The sequence below is a fragment of the Saccopteryx bilineata genome, chromosome 4, assembly GCF_036850765.1.
Source record: "Saccopteryx bilineata isolate mSacBil1 chromosome 4, mSacBil1_pri_phased_curated, whole genome shotgun sequence".
Taxonomy (NCBI): Eukaryota; Metazoa; Chordata; class Mammalia; order Chiroptera; family Emballonuridae; genus Saccopteryx; species Saccopteryx bilineata.
The window spans coordinates 104,756,025-104,772,886 of record NC_089493.1 but is presented as its reverse complement, the minus strand read 5'-3'; the positions used below and the strand labels follow the sequence as shown (position 1 = coordinate 104,772,886).

The window sequence follows — 16,862 nt, the reverse complement described above, 5'->3', positions numbered from 1 at the left end:
GGTAAAAACCCTTGGTTACCATCATAGAAAATAATTGAATTAAGTATCAAAACAGAAATGTACAACTTTGGTTATTGTTTTATATTTGTTTGTCTTTGCAATAAACATTGCAGAGTGCCAACTATGCTAACACGTTATTAAACCACAGGAGATACTGATCTCAGGGGCTTGCACATCTGTTGATTTAATGCTAAATTATAGAGTCTATAGCGATGTCTAAAGAAACTCGTGTAGCTGTATCTGCATGCTGAATAATCTTGCAAATACCACATGCCCCCTCACTCAGGAGCAGTAATGACTGATGCAGGGGAAGAAAGGAATATAAATCTGTAGGCTTAGTTGCAGACATACTTTTTTTTTGGTAAGGTAAGGTATTTTTTGTCTTCTTTCGAGAAGAATAACTTAATATTAAGTCAGCAAGAAAGTAAGGAAGTACAATAAAAAATACAAATGACAATATTAATCAAAATACAATGTAGACACTATCCTCAGAGAGACAGAGTAGTTCGGAGTTTGAAGACGTTTAAACAACAGGCGGTATCTAGAGTAACAGACACGGCATGCAGTATAACAGTGAGTCTGTAATTGTCTTTAAGTATCACTCAGTAGTGGTCCACACACAGTAGGTCTTCAGTAACTATGAGACAGCATTATTCGTCATTTCAGAAGTAAAATTTGAAATTGTGACCCAATATCCAGTGAACAGAGCTGGATAGCATAACCTCTGACTATTTACAAAGCAGTGATAAAGATGTTTCCATGTCATCTCTGTTCAAACCAATATAATCAATCAGACATGAGCACGGAGGAAAGTGGTTCAAGAAAATGTTGATCTTTAGGTAGAAACAAGCTTGTCCTTTAAAGATACATATTTTAAGAAGGACTCTGCTATGGATCTAATGTAGAGCTGCACAGCAAAGGGGATAATGGTTTCCACATTTTGGATAAGAAAGTCATTCTGAGGCGAGTAAGGATATCTGCACATTATTACGGTTAGTTGTAAAGAGTTCTGGTATTTATAAGGCCACCATATGGTAGTCACAGCCACGTGTGAAAATTTAAATTGAAATATAAGTTAATTAGAACTAAAAATTCGCTTCCTGAGTTGCTCTAGCCACATTTCAAGTGCTCAGTAGATTGATGGAGTTAGTGGATCCCCTTTTGGACAGTGCAATATAAAATATACCAGCAGCACAGAAAGTCCTAGTGGACGGTGTTGGGCTGGAATGAGGCTGAGGCCAACAAAGGGTTGCTAAGTAAGGAATATAGATGTGTAATACAGACTGAGAATGGGGCACTGGTTATAAAGAGGTCGAGAGCTTGGTTCATACTCTCTGAGCCTGGCTTTCCATAAAAAGAGTTCAAGCCCTCTTTCTGTCCCCATGCCCTCTGGGACCTCAAAAACTAAATGTGTGTTTTCCATAAAATATTAAATCAAGAGAAATTAAGACAGCACACTTAATGTGAAATAAAGTTCATATACTCCTGTTTAAACACAGATTAGAATTTCTGTCAGAACAATGCCAGTGAAAAGTTGACATTCTAATTAATACAATTTACATTATAAAGAACTGAATATCTTTATCTTGCTATTATGAAATGCCCTCTTTAAAAAAAATCAATGCTCTACTCAACAGGGAATTGAGTATTAAGGGCAGTATTTAAAAACCCATGTACAAGAGAGGTATTTTAGGTCACTGGCGTTTTTACACACCATCAACCCAGCTTTCTAAACAGGGAAGAAAGCCCTGGTCCTCTACCACACCATTCGTCACTCTGTCGTCCAGACTGCAGGCAGCCACCGCATTCTGAGACTGTTTTCTCGCAATGATATAAAACTCTACAAAACACAAACACCAAAAAACTAAAGCCTCCTCTCTCTCTCCCTTTCTTTCTCTCTCTCTTTTCCCTTTTCTCGCCCTCTGCCTCCTCCCTCTCTCTCATTCCCTCAACACAGGGGGCAGTTCTGTGAACTCACACATGTAGGACACTCACACCATGCTTATTCAATCCATATTCTGAGTGCGCAAGAGGGGCAGAAAATCAACCCCACAGTTCGGTACCCAAGGTTTCGTGTTCACTGCCTTTGTCAATTTTATGCTATCGGTGAAAGGAATAAAGATGAGATCTTTAAAGCCTGAATTTTCATTTCCTATGACAACGTGCTTTTTCTTCATGGTTTATCACACTCCACTGCTTGGTCCCCACCCCTTCGTAATTGATATCGGCCATTTGGAGTATTCAGTAAAAACCTCATGAGGTTCGTCAGACGTCCCTCGGTCTATAATTCTTGCTCCTAACATATTCCGAAGCATATTCATCCAAGTGTGTTCCACTTCCCTCCATGGCTTCCCTCGGCACGGGGACAAGTGTAATGACAGTTGTATTAATTATGTGCTGAAAACCCACATAGCAGCAAAAATGATGGCGATCATTGTTTTAAATATTTTATTAAAATAACCCAGCTCAGAACAGATAAAGTAGACCCTCTTGATAATGAGAGGCTCATTAATTTTACAGGAATTCTAGAAAGCTTAGAATGGTCATCAAAATCATCTCTTTCATTTATATGTTTTTAAGAAAGAGAAAACCTTCCATCATTGCTTTAGAGAGAAGGGTCTAATAAAACTTTCTACGGTATTTTTAAGATAATTTCTTACCTGTATGGAAAAAAGTTTTGAAAAAATACTTGAAATATGGAGGATTTAGATTTCACAGTTTTATTCAAAATGCCTATAAATTTTCAGCTACTGCAGATTGCCCATTAGAACTTGGTTTCGTTAGCATATAACGACTTCTGATAAATAAAATGTATACTCTCTGTAAATAAACAAGCAGTGCATTAAAACCCCGCCATTGCTGGCGGCAGCAGCGAGCGGCGCAGGCTTGCCTACCAAGTGTGCTTCCAGGTACAGTCTCAGGCTGCCCGTATCAGCGCTAGGGCGTGTCCAGTTCTCAGTGGTTTCCATGGCTTCATTTAACCATTGAATGAATTCATCCAGCTTGTTTACAAACCCCTGTGACAAAAAAAGAAAAGCAGAGAAAAGGACAATAAAAGCATGTCAGTTATTTTTTTTAAAGCCAATCTTGAATATTCCACACTTCACCGATGGTAAAATTGATACCACTACACTCCTTTCCTAGGTCCACGCTGTGGAATACATTTTCCAGTATTCCTGGCACTAAAATCTAGCAAAATGGAAAGAAATTGTCCATGACTCCCTCAGTTTTTTCGTAGGAACACTTCTCTGAGAAATTTGGATTGCATTCCAGGGTATCGTTATAAAGATGACCTCAAATCATTAAAACATTACTGGTGTCTGACAAGCTCCCCTCACCAAAAAAACAGGCTACGCTGCTAGGAATTCTCATTGGCTTTGGGGATAAGAACAATTATGTAAAGGTGGTATTCTTTACTCAGAAGCTTGTAGAATGGAGTTGCTTTAACTGAGCTAGAAATCTGTTAAGTCAGAAAAGTGTTTTAAGGGACGTGGATGAGTTCTAATGACAGCCCAAATGTCCATGGCTGAGCCTGGGTTCTAAGAATCAAGGAAGAGTAGTAACAGTGGGGCCAATGAACGAATATAAACACCTGTCTGGGTGTGTCCCAACCATAAAAAATACTCTTGGCTAGGAAGCACAAATCACAATAATCTTGCAATTTTTCAAATAGTGGTTATAAAAATTTATTGACCATTTAAAAGAACACATCTGTAGAAACGGAAATTATTTTGAAAAATGAAAGCCCGGCTATGAACCCGAGGCAAGGAAATGGGGCTGGGTGCCTTCTTTCCATCTCTAGGTAAACAGCACCACCTGGAGGTCGAAAGGAGCAAAGACAGGCGTGGACAGTTGCACTCATGGTTTGGGATGCTTATTTCTCTATGAAACATAACCCCTTTTTCAAACTTGCCTTTGGATTTATCGTAAACAATATTTTTAATGCTTAACAAGATATCTTGAGAACGAACTGATAATAGGTGAAGATTTATTTTCTTTATCATGCTTCTCAGAAGCTACATTTTGTTTGCTTTCTCCCAGATAATAGTTTAAGATTCATAACCCTTTAATTCAAACAGTTGACTGTACTAAAAATAATTATTAGAAGGAGAAAATGTATTGAGAAGAGTCGTTAAGAGGAAGGCAGAAAAATAACACTCAGAAACACAGCAGAGCTGCGGACACGGAGGCCCGTGGAGTCAGAGCAGAGGTCCTCTGCTGTGCTGTCAGCCCGGTAAGTCTATCGCCCCCTTTGCTGTCGTATCACAAGTTTCCCGTGTACCTAAATACTTTCCAAAGATTTTCCTTTTGAAAACATCCTTACTGGGTCAAGTGTCATAGGATAATCACACGCATACTTTTGAAAAATCTCGAATTTTCTCATATTGCAACTTGTTCTAAGTAATAGAAATCCATGCCAAGTAATTAATTTTTCCCTTTCTCATGTATTTAGGCTCTTAGAGATGTAGTCCTAATTCTTGATATTCTCTTAATTAAATTCTGTGAAAAATGAAGATAGCCTGGACTGACCAAAGGGACTTCCAGAAACACATCTGTGGAACCTCATCAGAATATCAAAGTCTAGATAGTTGATAATTGTGAGTTGAAAATAGTACTTCATAATATTTATAGTATTAAATAGTATTTACTATTGAATTTGGACTTGAGTTGTTATATCTGTATATATAAATTGGTTTGGGGAAAAATAAGTCAGAAAGTAAATTATTTTGGAAACAACTGGTTAAATCCGAAAAGACAAATAGTAAAGAGATGTTAACTGAAGTATTATTATTCATATCTTCTCTTCCTCCAGGAAACAAGCAAACAAAACAATACGTGTGTGTGTGTGTGTGGGATTGCATGGGTACCTGACTATAAAAGGTTAGTCTTGGCTAAAAAGCATTAAGCAACGTGTTTCAGGTTTCCTAACAGAATCATGGCACACAGCTGAAATCTGTGAGGTACAGAGCAGGGGCCCAGGAGAACCTCTCTGGTTGACCTCTTTGCATAGCCTAGCTAGACAGCAAAACCAAGCTGTTGGATACAGGAAACGGGTCCTTTCAAGGCATCGCTCTGAGTTTCCTCGGAATTATAGCCCATCCTCACCAATTTTCATTTGTTGCACATTTTATCAACTCTGTTCTTGCCAGTGCTAAACAGTTTCATCAGTCACAGTAAAACCTGAGAAATCCCTGTTCTTAACTTGTAATGAAAAGTTAAGCACTCCTCCTCTTCGTGAGATCTTAGTTCCTACCTCCTCTCCTGTTTATATGTGTAGCCACAAGAATATAGACAGAAATAATAAAAGCAAGTGAAGTTGGAAGCCATCTGATTCTTGATACCTTTGTCACCTGCTCTTTCTCCACCTCCCCCGGATAACTTATATGCGTACTGCCGCAAATGCTCCATGTAGTGAGCAGTGTACTGTCTACTGTCCCCATATCATGAGATACTCTTCTTAAAAAGACCAAGGAAGTGCCGCTCAATACAGCAAGCCATGTGACATGAAGGCTCATTCACATGTGGGCACATACAACAGATATTTGATGCTCATTTTCAGTCTTTGTGATGTAATGAAGGAAAGTGAGGCTGTTAAGGTAACAACATAGGAAAATGGGGAAAAGTACAAAATTTCATTTTGAAATACTGGTCAAATACTAGTACAATTATTGGCCACTCATTCATTCTTTCAACTAATAATTAAGTGTCTATTCTGTATAAGACACATTGCTGCACAGTATTAGAAATAAAGAGATAAATATCATTGCAGCAAAAATTTCAGCAGAACATAAAACATATCTAAACACTGGCCTACCAAATTCAGGCAATTTTAATGTGGTTTTTTTTTTTTTTTTAAGTTTTACAATGAATAAAGAGTGGAGACACTCTAGATTTTCTTGTGAAATGTATTCTGCCTGTATCAGATTTCTGTCTGTACCCAATTTTGTTTCTCTTCTTAGTATTTGATCTACCTGTGTTTGTTTCTCTAACATTCTGGGTTACCTGAAGAGTCAAAGATGACTATAAAAATTAGATTTTCTTCATGACACAACCCAATGCTCCCATCGCACTATGTAAAAAGCACATTTTATGCACATCCCACTCTCTGCTATTGGCTGAATTACACACCTCTGAGAGGCCACAGTTCAGTCTTTGGCTTTCTACCTCCCACCAATGTCTGCCTCCTGCTCAGTCTCTCCCCTGGCGTTTTCACCACGTTTCCTCGTCAGCCCCTCTCCCGCCTCCTCCTTCGCCATTCTCGGCCTCCCTGTCAAACTGTCCAGCGGCACACGAAGGGTGTCCCAGTCCACAGGCCCAGTGCTCACAGGCCACCTTCTTCTTCATTGTCTGCTTCGGGGTGGATCCCTTGCCATCCTCATATTTGATTCACATTCTGAGAGTCTGTAAACATGACTGGAGCCCAGCCAGGACCCAACCCTCAGGAGGAGCCCTGGTTCCCCAGCAGGGGAGAAATGAACAGTCTTAGCCCTGTTACCACCAGGTAGTACAATCCCCACTTTCAAATCATTTGCATTTTGAAAGTTCCTTAATGAGGTGCTTTGGAAAAAAATCTTACTTTTACACTTTCTGAAGCATCAATCTATTTAAAGATCAAGAAACACAGTCAAAGTGCATGCAAATATATACTTGGTTTGTGAAAAATAATTTGCTAGAGCTCTCAGCTGGTTAACATACATTTAAAGATTATATTATATTAAATTTATATTTGAGTCTTGCAAATAACTATACTCTCCTGATAGGTTAAGGATGCCCATTATTTCACTTATTTTTCTACCTATTTCTCTCCTCCAACAAGCCTAGTCTGGTAACTGTAAGCTGAAGGGTACTTGCTGTTCCCCTCTGGTGACGCTGCCAAGAGTGACAGGAGCAGAAAGAGGCTCCTTGCACCAGATACGGGCCAGGAAACTGATAGAGTAAGAAATAAGGTGTGACCTCTGCCTTGTGGAGTTGAAAGCCTATTGGTAGTTTTTTTATAGAATTACATAATGTTTAGACTGAACTGACATTAAAAACTATTTCTCTAAAAGGGAAATAGGGGTGTATACAACAGGAAGTAGCCGCTGCGTTGCCCTCACAAGTCTGTGAAGTGGTGCTGATTATATTTCGTTCACAGATGAGGAAACTGAGGATCAAAGAATGTGAGTGGCTTGCCTGTGGCAGGATTGGGACTTGAACCCATATCTCACTGCAAAGTCTGTTTCTCTCATGATACTACCCGGAACTCTAGAAACAGGATTCCCAGAGACACATTCTTGGACATAAATGGAGAAGCAACATTTCTTCCAGGCCCACAGCCTTGGTAAAATTCTTTCAGCTCTAAGTCCTTTTCCCTTCACACTCACTATTTTCTGTTAATTTTTCTCAAAGGGGATTTGTTTTTTTGTTTTTGTTTTTGTTTTTTTTTTTTTCATTTTTCTGAAGCTGGAAACAGGGAGAGACAGACAGTCAGACAGACTCCCGCATGCGCCCGACCGGGATCCACGCCCACCATGGGGCGACGCTCTGCCCACCAGGGGGCGATGCTCTGCCCATCCTGGGCGTCGCCATGTTGCGACCAGAGCCACTCTAGCGCCTGAGGCAGAGGCCACAGAGCCATCCCCAGTGCCCCGGCCATCTTTGCTCCAGTGGAGCCTTGGCTGCGGGAGGGGAAGAGAGAGACAGAGAGGAAAGCGCGGCGGAGGGGTGGAGAAGCAAATGGGCGCTTCTCCTGTGTGTCCTGGCCGGGAATCGAACCCGGGTCCTCCGCACGCTAGGCCGACGCTCTACCGCTGAGCCAACCGGCCAGGGCTCAAAGGGGATTTGTAATGAGGCTAGATGCTTAACAAGAAACATATATCTTGGGTAAGGAGAGCAACTTCTTTTGAGCAAGCAAAAATCACTATAAACTTCAGCTCTAATGTGCGTAACATTTAAAGCAAATATTTAAGGTGGTTACACGGCTGAACAAGCTTGTTCTACCAGGGCTCAGTTACGGGGCAGTTTGACTCAGGTCGGTCACAGAGAGGGCCCTTGGTTCTCAGGGGTGAGTTAAGTCAGTGACCCATACTGCTCACTTCCTCTTGGTGCTTGCTGTCTGGATGTGGGTGTGTTCACCCAGAAAAAGATTCATATTTCGCAGTGGACAGAACGATGATGTCTAACCTAGTCTAGATCAAGTTAGCTGCCTCAGACAGAAACCTGCTGAAGAGCGTCAAAAGTAAACTATTTTCACTATATTTAGGGGAAAAAAGTCAGCCTCTGTTATTGTAGCTTTAAAACCATTTAAAAGTACTTATTCCATTTTTAGTAGTCCAAGATTAAAGGATTCTGTGAATTATCTCATCTGAACAATTCTAGCTGAAACAATTATTTTCATATAGTTCTCACTATGTGCCAGAACCCTTTAATGTGTTTTATATACAATAGACCATCTGGGTCTCATAAAGACTATGTGAAGTAGGTACAAGTGTCACTTCACTCCCATTTTACAGATTACAAGACTGAGACCTTGAGAGGTAAGGAAATCTACCCAGTGCTGTAGGACCAGAAGGCAGTGACTCACCACCTGAATTCAGAGAGCCTCCTGGCACCACATGAAATCATGAAAGGCCAGTCAATCTAATAATTTAAGTCCCTGGCAGAAATTAGAAGTTGAAAAAAATTTAAATGAGAATTAATTGTGAGGAGCAGGGGGGGGGGTATATGAAAAGGAAAAAAAAATGATCATGAACCAATGTGGATAATATTAAGAGAACAGTTGCTACATCAGGACAAAACTGGCTTTGGCTGCAGGCTCCACCTACCTCTTACTGACGGTGTAAACTAAGTGAGCTACTGGTCCTCAGCGTCTTCTCCTACGAGCAAGGGTTTACATGAGACTTTTAAGAAAAAACAGATTTTTAAAGCCTGGTATAAAACTAGGGCTTGATAAATTATTTTTAAAAGCCATTCCTAATCAACAAATTCCAACTTGATCTTTTATTTCGTTCACTTAAGCTGTGCTACATTTACACAATGGAATACTACTGAGCCATTAAAAAAGAAGGAAATATTACTCTTTGCAACAGCATGGATGAGCCTGGTAAGTACTATCCTAAGTGAAATACGCCAGTCAGAGAAAGACCTACCATAAGAGCTCATTTCTATTATGTTCATATGGAATCTAATGGGCAAAATAAACTAACGAACATAATAGAAACAGTCTCATAGCTACAAACACCGAGTGCTGTCAGAGGGGAAGGGGTTGGGGGGTAGAAGAGGGAAAGGGGGATACATGGAGATGGAGGGGGACTTGACCTGGGGTGGTGGACACAGTGCACTACACAGACTATGTTATATAATTGTACACCACAGACCTATATAATTTTATTAGCCAATGTCACCCCCAATAAATCCAGTAAAATAAATAAATATTTTTGATTATTCATTATGCATATACCACTGTGCCAGGTACCTCAGGGAGATGGATGAGGAAGGTCGCCATACTGAGGTGCCACCACCTACTCTGGGCATTCGGAGGAGAAAAGCAACATGGCGGGGACAGCATCAGTAGGTCTGAAGGGGTCACACTTCTCTACTAACAGCTGCAAGTTTAAGAATAATCTGGTCTAACTTTTCAAAATGAGACACATGCTTTGCAATCAGTCATTACATTAGCAATGGCTACCAACAAGTAATTGCAATTTTCCTACCACAAGGAAGTGTTATATAGGCTTAACTGATAAAATTAGAACTCCATTTTAAAAGCAAAATTATGCATTGAGATTTCATAAATATATATATGTATATATAGATCTACCAACATATATATTTACATATATATTTAATCTTCCATTTTGCTTAATTCTGATGCACAGAGTTCCTATACAAAATGACTCAATTATCTTTTTGCACAATAGCATCCAAATGCAATCTGCCTTTCCTGACCTCACATCTATGTATGTAACGAGCCCCTGAGACTCAGATGTTCAAGACAAAATGCTAGGGAGTTCAAAGTGGTGTTTTGGATTCAACCACCTCTCATATTTACCCGCATTTCTACCTTGAAAATCCAATCCAATACAAGTAATTGACAGAAGGAAGGCTAAGATATGTGATTTTAGAAGAAAAATGAAGAGAAAATGAAATGGTTTAAAGCAGTTTTAACTCTGATTTTACAAGAAAACTCAAATACTGGAATGTTTTATGAAATACTTAACTTCTTTTCTAAAGGTTGGATGGGTATCTTCAGAATATAAAAATATTCCCGATAAAATTTCCCCAGAATAGAGGTAAAAGGCTGTCTGTTGGAAAGAATACAAAAGGGACATAGAATCTGAACTCAAGATTATGTAGAATGGATAAGATAAATCGAACTGAGTCTCCAGTTTCTTCAAATATTATTGACAGTGGTTTCAATGGAGAAAAGGGGAAACCAGAAAGATCCCTAACTCTCCAATGACAAAGGGTTTCCCCAAACAAATCTAGAGGCTTTGAGTTCAGTTCTTCCCTGTTGGTTTATAAAAAGAAATGATCAACAATGTTAAGGACAAAACACAATTGAAACACATATCATCAAAGTCTAATAAAAATAGGAACTATTAAGCCCTGGCCGGTTTGTTCGGTGGATAGAGCATCGGCCTGGCATGTGGACATCCTGGGTTTGATCCCCGGTCAGGGCACACAGGAGAATAGACCATGTGGCTCACCTGGTTTGAGTGTGGGCTCCGGACAGCTGTCCGGAGTGAGCTGGGGGTCCTCGTGCATCGTCTGCCTGCCCCGAAGCTTTCCTCCTTTACTCCAGTGGACCTGACTCGAATACCCCAGTCCTCCAGAGACACTGGATAAACGGAGAAGGCCATTTCTATCTGCCTCTGAATCTAAATGAGAACCTGAGATGCTCACACCTTAGAATTTAGGATTTGATAGTTCAATGGCTTAATTGTAGATTTTTTTATATCCAGCATTATAAATAATACTTAACATTTGGGGGCAGACTATCTATCAGCTACTTTTCTAATAACTTACGTAGTCATTTAATCTTCACTAATTTCCTTACTGTACATATGAAGAGGCTGAAAGCATAGAGGAGTTATGTAATATATTAAAGGTCATAAAGCCATCAAATAGATATTAAGTAATTTTGTTTCAGAGACCAAGCTCTGAACTACCATACCACACTAATTTTCTAGCCAGACTTATTCCCAAGAGGTTCACAGAGAGAAATACAAAGGATAACAGCAGCATTCACTGTAACTCATTGTGATTTTCCAAGCCTCTGAGAATCCCACTCTTTGCCACACAATTTCAACCATTCCCATCACAAACGCCTGTTTCAGATAATTCTATACCCTCCGCTCTCTCATTTCAGTTCTCCTTTTCTCTCCCCTTCCTGACTACTATTTTGCCTTTTTTTCTTCTCTTTGCTCCTCTCCTCACCCCGCTCCTCACTTGTTCTCCATTCCTCCCTTTTCTTTTGCTCCCTTCCCTTCCTCTCCTCTTCTCTCTCCTCTGCATTCCTTCTCTCTTTTCCTACAGTTCAATCTCCTCCAGCCTTGCTGGGAATAACAACCACTTGTAATAAACAACATTTCCCAACATGTCCATAACACTACCTCCTTAACACTAAAGTGCAGAGCTGAAAATATTGTTATATTCCCATATTTAGATTAGATCTAAATACTTTCCTGTTTAGTAAGACCTCCTTGTAAATCAAATATTTGGAACAAGAATGTGAGTGGTTAGATGGGATTGTTTGTAGAATGATAAGGTTATTTAAAAGATTACCTGTGATTGTTGAGTTGTTTATTTAAACATTCTAATTTTTTTCTAGGGACCATATAGTTCTTTCATGTAATAACAAAGTTAATATTTTTAGAAAAAATTGGCATTCTGTGTGGACAGTCTATCATGCCGAACGAACAATAAAATAGCCAACTTTCTACCAGAGAAATTCAGGGCAGTGAGTCGATAAAAGGTAACAACAACTCAGCTGCTATACTATCATTAGAGCCAAGAAGACAGGAAATAGTATTATTGAAATACATCTACTTGGGCCCTGGCCAGTTTGCTCAATGATAGAGTGTCAGCCAGGCATATGGATGTCCTGGGTTCAATTCCTAGTCACAGCACACAGGAGAAGCAACCATCTGCTTCTCCACTTCTCTTTCTCACTCCTTTCTTTCTCTCTTCCTACTGCCTCCTGGAGCCATGACTCGATTGGCTTGAGTGAGTTGGCCCTGGAATGCTGAGGATGGCTCCATGGCCTCAGCCTCAGGAACTAAAAATAGCTTGTTTACTGAGCATGGAGCAACGCCCCAGATGGGCAGAGCATTGATCCATAGAGGGCTTGCCAGGTGAATCCCAGTTGGGGTGCATGTGAGAATCTGTCTCTCTGCCTCCCCTGCTCTCCTTAATTAAAAAAACAAAAAAACAAAAACCTGCTTGGTAAAGAGAAAAGGAGAATAATGTTGTGAAGATTAGAAGCACAGACCCAGTCTTCAAAAGGCCCTTAGATCCTATCTAGTCCAATGCCCCTTATTTTACAGAGGAGGAAACTGAGGCTCAGAAAGATTAAGTACTTCACAGTTAACACAAAACCAATAGGCAACTGAGCCAAAAGATCTCAGGTTTTTGTCAAGTATAGAGCTCTAAAGTTTTCACTTTAAAGTATTCTCTTTTTTTTTTTTTTTTTGGTATTTTTCCGAAGTGAGAAGTGGGGGCTGTCAGACAGACAGACTCCCACGTGCACCCAACCTGGATCCACCCAGCATGCCCACCAGGGGGCAATGCTTGGCCCATCTGGGGCGTTGCTCTGCTGCAACCGGAGTCATTCTAAACACTCAAGGCAGAGGTCATGGAGCCATCCTCAGCGCCCAGGGGCCAACTTCCGGGGCCAACTTTGCTCCCATGGAGCCTTGGCTGCGAAAGGGGAAAAGAGAGATAGAGAGAAAGAAGAGGGGAAAGGGTGGAGAAGCAGATGGGTGCTTCTCTAGTGTGTCCTGGCTGGGAATCAGACCTAGGACTTCCACATGCCAGGCCAATGCTCTACTGCTGAGCCAACTGGCCAGGGCCTAAAGTATTCTTAAACATCCTTTGGACTAGATTTCTAGAATTAAAAATAAAGGAATTATTTAGTAAGTTATTAAGAGTAATACAAAATTTAGAGTACCATTGCTTTAGCAAGTTGTGTTTACTAGTTACATTGGGTAGCATTAGGCTGGCCAGAGTAAAGATTAAATTGCCTTTCTTGTTCAAACTCCATGTGTACAATGCACACATATATATTAGGTCCTTTATTAATAAATTATTTATTGAGAGATTACTACATAACAGATATTGTACTAAGGCCTGGAACTCACACATAAAATACCTAAATTCTTCTCTTATAGAGTTCAGAGCACAGTGATATCATCAAAGTGTGATGTGTATGATAATGCAGATCAGCAGTTCTCAAACTTTTAGTCTTAAGACTCCTTAGACAATTAAGAATTATTGGGAACTCAGGAGAACTTTTGTTTCTGTGGATTATAACTGTCAACACTCATTTTAGGAATTTAAAAAATATTTATTAATTTGTTTATATATAACAATAATAATCTATTATATCTTTACATATCACATATTACTATTTTTAAAATGCTGAAGTTTTCAAAAAAAGTGAAAAGACTGGCATTTGTTTAGCTGTTTGCAAATCAGCTGCGTGCTCTTCTCCCAACAAATCATCCCAACCTATTGCTGCCTTTCCAACCCACTTTTTAAATGTTTTTGTCTTTAGCAGTCCAGGGTTTGAGGATCAGTTCTAAACCTACTGTAGTCCCTTCCTTTTACTTCCCAGAGTACATTGTAATGAATTTCCTTCAGGTTAAAGAATGCAGTGGGCCTCACCAGGCAGTGGCACAGGGACTAGAGCATTGACTGGGACACAGAGGGCCCAGGTTCGAAACCCCAAGGTTGCCGGCTTAAACGTGGGATCACAGACATGACCCCATGGCCATTGGCTTGAGCCCAAAGATCGTTGGCTTGAGCAAGGGGTCACTCACTCTGATGGAGCCCCTCAGTCAAGGCCCATATGAGAAAGTAATCAATGAACACCTAAGAAGCCACAATGAAGAACTGATGCTTCTCATCTCTCTCCCTTCCTGTCTGTCTGTCCCTACTGTCTCTCTCTCTCTGTCTCTGTCTCTGTCACACACACACACAAAAAGAGTGCAGTGCGATTATTATTCACTAGTACATAATTATAAATATAATAATATATGTAAATACAAATTATAAACAAATAAGTACATATTTTATAAGGTTTTTGCATGACAATATTATAAACTAGAAGGTTGCTTGTATTTGTTTGAACAGACATTTATAGCAGAAATTCTCTTACCTAAACTTCCTAAGATTTCACAGAAGTATTGATACATTAACTAAAATTTTTGGGCCAATTAGAGGATAAATATCTCTAATACAAGACGAGAATCATCTGTCAAGGCTGGAGGCCCAGCGTGTCAGGGATGCAGGAATGTAGGGCAACCATCACAGATCCCATTCAAAGGGAGACAGATCATTGTGGGTAATGAAGGAGGTGACGCTTTGTAATGACCAAGGTAGCTGAAGTGGGAGAAGAGCACAGGGTGGTGGCATTTCATTCTAAAACTCCAGAGTCACCTATGACTAACTCCTCTGCTCCTGTAGTAGTAATAATACCACAGTAACAACCACAGGAGCTAATACTGACTAAAAGCTTACTACTTACCAGGCACTATTCCAAGCTCTTTACATATTTTAACACATTTAATAATCACAACAACTTTATGTGGAAGATATACTTTTAACCCTATTTTTGAAGGGGAAGAAACTAGGGCACAAAAAGGTCAGGTCACTTGCTCAAGATAGCACAGGTGATAAGTGGTAAACGGGCACTAGGGCTTAGGCAATATGGCGGGAGAGCCTGTATTCTTAGCCCCATGCTCCACCACCATCCAGCTCCGGAGAAGCCCCTCATCTGTTAATATAAAAATCTCTCCTACCAAATGTACCTTTCCCTGTGCCATAGAGTTTCATGGATTACTTTTCTGAATATTCACATTTTTGGTACCTTGAACAAGGCTAGTTTTGGAGTTCTTTCCAGCCTGATTTTCCTTATATAAAAGTGTGGGCACAATATGATTTTTTTATTGGACCTGTATTCTATTAAGGAGACTCTGGTCAATACAACTGACCCTTGAACAATGTGAAAGTTAGGAATTCTAACCTCCACACAATCAAAAGTCCACATCCTCATCCACAGATTCCCAACCACACATCAAAAATACTGTTTTCAACCCATGGTTCATTAAATCTGCAGAAACAAGACTGGGGGATACAGAGAGCCAAACTGTATGCTTATAGAATCTGCAGAGGAGTGCACCTGTGTAGTTCAAACCTATATTGTTCAAGGGCCAACTGTAGTCTCTAAAGTACAATGGTATGCATCAAATAATATAAAAGCAAAACTGAGTGAGGGCAGGATAAGGAAAAAGGCTTTAATGAAACTTCATTTTGGAAGAATACACATTGTCTTCTCTATGCTGTAAAAAAAATAAAGAAAACAAAACAAAAATATTTTTATTTATTCAATTTACCATTTTTATTTTTATAATAAGGTAATGGGTTCAGGAAGGAATAAGGAAGAATACTAGACTGCCAATTGCGACGTACACCTTTCTCTCTCTCTCCCTTCTTCCCTCCCATTTTCTCTCTCTCACACACACTCTCTCTCTCTCCTTCTCTCTCTCTCTCTCTCTCTCTCTCTCTCTCTCTCTCTCTCACACACACACACACACACACACACACACACACACACACCTCAAATGAGTAGTGCTAAGCAGTCTACAGAAAAACCCAGAAATATCAGAGCACCCCTTAAAGTGACACCTTGCCAGTTTGATTATCTTAGCATTAAAAAGGAAAATAACTTCTTTTATTTGCTGGATAAATAAGGAAGGCAAATGACAAAATCATTGTCTTCCTAACAAGTAAGGCATAGAACCTCATCAATCTGAACAAGGAAAAGCACCCGGGCCTCAGATTATAGGCCGCACATTGCCTGGGTCAAGTAGCTTATTCACCATGCAGACTCCAGGCCAATAATCCTTATATGGTAGGACCCACAGCTTCAGACATGGTCTCACATCATGAGTGACCTTGACTCTGATTGATTTACAACATGCCTTGGGATGATTTTCCCTTTATTATCTGAACAAAGTACAAACAGCAGTGCTGACAAGTAATTTTAAGACATCACAATGGCAAATCTGACAGTGTGGATGTTTCTGATCTGCTTCATTTGACTGACCTTATTTGCTATAAATTCAGGCTAATCTAAACCTAATTCTTACCTGGTTGCTCATTTGGTTACTGTGACCATTATCCCTGGTCTCTTGGCATCTTACAAACACTAGCCGGCTACAAATTCCTCTAGGATGTCTGGTTCTTCTCATATTACAGTGCTAGGAATGCAGCATGAATAGTTTCATACCTCCAGGGTCTTAATGTCACAGACTCACACTCACCATTAGGATCTTCTAAGAGGAATTCACCCAGAATTCCACAGAACAGAAAGCCAACCACGTTCAAGTGATACATTCCAGTAAATATTTCATAGAAAAATGGCTCTTCTCTTAGAAATGCCTCATAGTCAGCCTGTCCTGAAATTATAGACCTGAGAAATATTTTGGAGGTCATTCTATTCAGTTTCTTCATTAATGTTTATTTTTCAAAACTGAGGTTTAGGAAGTTAAGTTTCAGAGGTCACCATGCTACTGAGAGGCAGACTTAAGATTCCTATTCTAGTTCTTTCTACTATTGTTAATGTTAATATCCTGGAATCATAGAGAAGGTAACAATAA

The 16,862-nt window shown here is 39.9% G+C and overlaps 1 protein-coding gene across 4 annotated transcripts in view; it reads right to left on the bottom strand.

Annotated features, from left to right (window-relative positions):
• AKAP6 (A-kinase anchoring protein 6) overlaps nt 1-16,862 on the bottom strand; it is a 527,287-nt gene that overhangs the window by 268,817 nt on the left and 241,608 nt on the right. For all 4 annotated transcript variants that reach the window (XM_066277686.1, XM_066277688.1, XM_066277687.1 and 1 more), the window contains exon 5: nt 2,895-3,017. In XM_066277686.1, the coding sequence (XP_066133783.1) occupies nt 2,895-3,017 (123 nt within the window). The remainder of the gene's footprint in view (nt 1-2,894; nt 3,018-16,862) is intronic.